The sequence below is a fragment of the Coenobita brevimanus genome, chromosome 68 (assembly GCF_032717465.1).
Source record: "Coenobita brevimanus isolate Jiangsu-jjx chromosome 68, ASM3271746v2, whole genome shotgun sequence".
In the NCBI taxonomy this organism is placed as follows: domain Eukaryota; kingdom Metazoa; phylum Arthropoda; class Malacostraca; order Decapoda; family Coenobitidae; genus Coenobita; species Coenobita brevimanus.
This window is the reverse complement of record NC_137021.1, coordinates 44,467,319-44,469,837: the sequence shown is the minus strand read 5'-3', so window position 1 is coordinate 44,469,837 and position 2,519 is coordinate 44,467,319. Positions and strand designations below refer to the sequence as shown.

The window sequence follows — 2,519 nt, the reverse complement described above, 5'->3', positions numbered from 1 at the left end:
GGAAGTGTAAAGTCACCCGTCGGCAGAAGAACGAGGAAAGAATGAAGGAAAGAAAGACAGAAGAGAATGGAAGGAAAGAAGGATGGAGGAGAGGAAAGGGTAGACACCCGAGAGCAGCACTACATCGAGTGAGTGGATGGTGAGCGCCCCCACCTACCACAAATAATAATAATGTTTTTATTACCGGTATTATTATTATTATTATTATTATTATTATTATTAATGGTGGGATAGCAAAATGATGGGAAGGATGATCCTGATGATAATGATGATGATCTTGAAAACACCACCACCAACATCAACAGTAGTACGGGTAGCAGTAGTAGCAGTAGTAGTAGAATAAATGCTCTGACTTCTTGGAACTAGAATTCTGGGACAAGTGGGTGTGACAGGAGCTGTCCAACCGCAGATGTACACAGCAGGTGAACTATAGGCTGTGAAAGTCCATCATGATGGCTACTTAATTAATTGAAATTAAACTGCCACACATCTGTCTGGTGGGGAGACCTCTCTGCTACTGTCTCTGTTCTGAAAGCCAGTATATGCGCCAGAGGGTGATCATACCTAGGTCACCTTATGCTAACATTTCGCCAACTTGCAACTACTCTGGTCTGGTCACAACAGGTTCTCACTGGTTATGCTGTGCCAACTACATCACACAACAGCTATACATCAAGGCATAAACATTGTCATACAACTACCAATACATTAAGATAAATACTTTACAATGGTAGCGGTAGTGGTGGTGGTGGTAGTAGTAGTAGTAGTAGTAGTAGTAGTAGTAATAATAATAATAATAATAATAATAATAATATGACTACAACTATCAACACAATTTCAGGAGTGATGGCAGACGAAGTGGCAGCGCCGCCGCCGCCATCCCTGTGCCGCTGCGTTTTCATGCCGCTCCTACTCATGCTGCTGATGGCAGGTACCCCACTCAGGATTTATTTACTTTATTTACTTTCCTTACATGTTTTATTTTCTTGCTTCGTTTCAGCTTTCTTCATGTCTTCACCCTTAGTAGCTTTATCGTTACTTTCTTGCTCTACTTTACTTCATGCCTCTCCTTTATTAACTTTTTCTTTTACTTGCTTTATTTCCATGTACTTTGTGTCCTCATTCATTAGCTTTACCTTTATTTCTTTCGTGTTACTTTACTTCGTCATCAATATTAACTTTATATTACTTGCTTTATTTCACTTTCCTTTATTAACGTTACCTGCTTCATGTTACTTAACTTCGTCTCCTCCTTTACTACGTTTATCTTTACTTGTTTTGCCTCTACTGTCTGCTGTATTAACCTTTTTACTTGCTCTGTTTACTTCATGCTTTCTCCTTTATTAACTCTATCTTTATTGCATCGTTTAGCTTCACTGTCTCTTCCTTTATTATCTTGTTTTGTTTAACACTGTCTCCTTCATTAACTTTATATTTTATTTGATTTGTTTTGCAATGCTTAATGCCTCCATCCTTATTAGCTTTATTAACTTTATGAACTTTACTTTGTCTCTTGCCCTTTACCTTTATCTTTACTTGCATTGATTAACATTACTTGGCCGCCTTAAGCTTTATCTTTACTTGCTTCGTTTTGCTTTACTTCATGTCTCCTTTATTAACTTTTACTTGCTTTGTTTTGCTTTACTTCATGTCTCCTTTATTAACTTTTACTTGCTTTGTTTTGCTTTACTTCCTGTCTCTAACTTTATTGGCTTTATTGCTTCGTTTTGTTATACTTTGTCTCCTCTATTACCCTTATCTCTACTTGCGTTGTTTTGCTTTACTTCATGTCTCCTCCTTTATTAGCTTTATTTATTTGCTTTTTAACTTTACTTTGCCTCCTTTATGAAACATTTTTACATACATTGCGTTACTTTGTTACACTTTTATTAACTTTACTTGCTTCTTGTCACTACTTATTCCCCTCGCTTCTTAACACTTTACTGCACGATACTGAGTTTACTTTATTTCCGTTATTGACCCCATCTCTTCACCACAAACTCTCCTAAGCTAAATAAATCATCTATGACGGCAAGAATTAACTAACAGTGGCCTAGGAATAAATTGGTTAGGAATCTGAGGCAGGATTGTGGATGGTTAGTCTTGTCCTTTATTGTACTGTAAATTCTAATAAAGATGTCTGTAAATAATAATAATAATAATAATAATAATAATAATAATAATAATAATATTATTATTATTATTATTATTATTATTATTATTAAAGTGCTTTCATCATCATCATCATCATCATCATCATCAGGATCATCCCATTATATTTATCATCTCTGTATTTTGCATGTTGAGTTGTTACAGTAGATTAACATTAAATTGTGATGCTAGTCACGAAGAAGTGCTATGGAGAGGATGGAGAGTCGTAGTTTAGTGCTGTGTTACATTATTTAAAATTTGTTGTTACTTAGTGTTGCTGTTATTATTGTTGTTATTATCGTTATCATTGTTATCACTTGTTCTTTAAAGAAGTTTACTTTAGTGTACAGGTTGTGATGGTCTTATTG

At 35.2% G+C, this 2,519-nt stretch overlaps 1 protein-coding gene across 1 annotated transcript in view; it reads left to right on the top strand.

Moving 5' to 3' along the window:
• Positions 1-846: 846 nt before the first annotated feature.
• LOC145405890 (uncharacterized) overlaps positions 847-2,519 on the top strand; it is a 60,523-nt gene continuing 58,850 nt past the window's right edge. The window contains exon 1 of the mRNA XM_080277146.1: positions 847-931. Coding sequence (XP_080133272.1) covers positions 847-931 — 85 coding nt within the window. The remainder of the gene's footprint in view (positions 932-2,519) is intronic.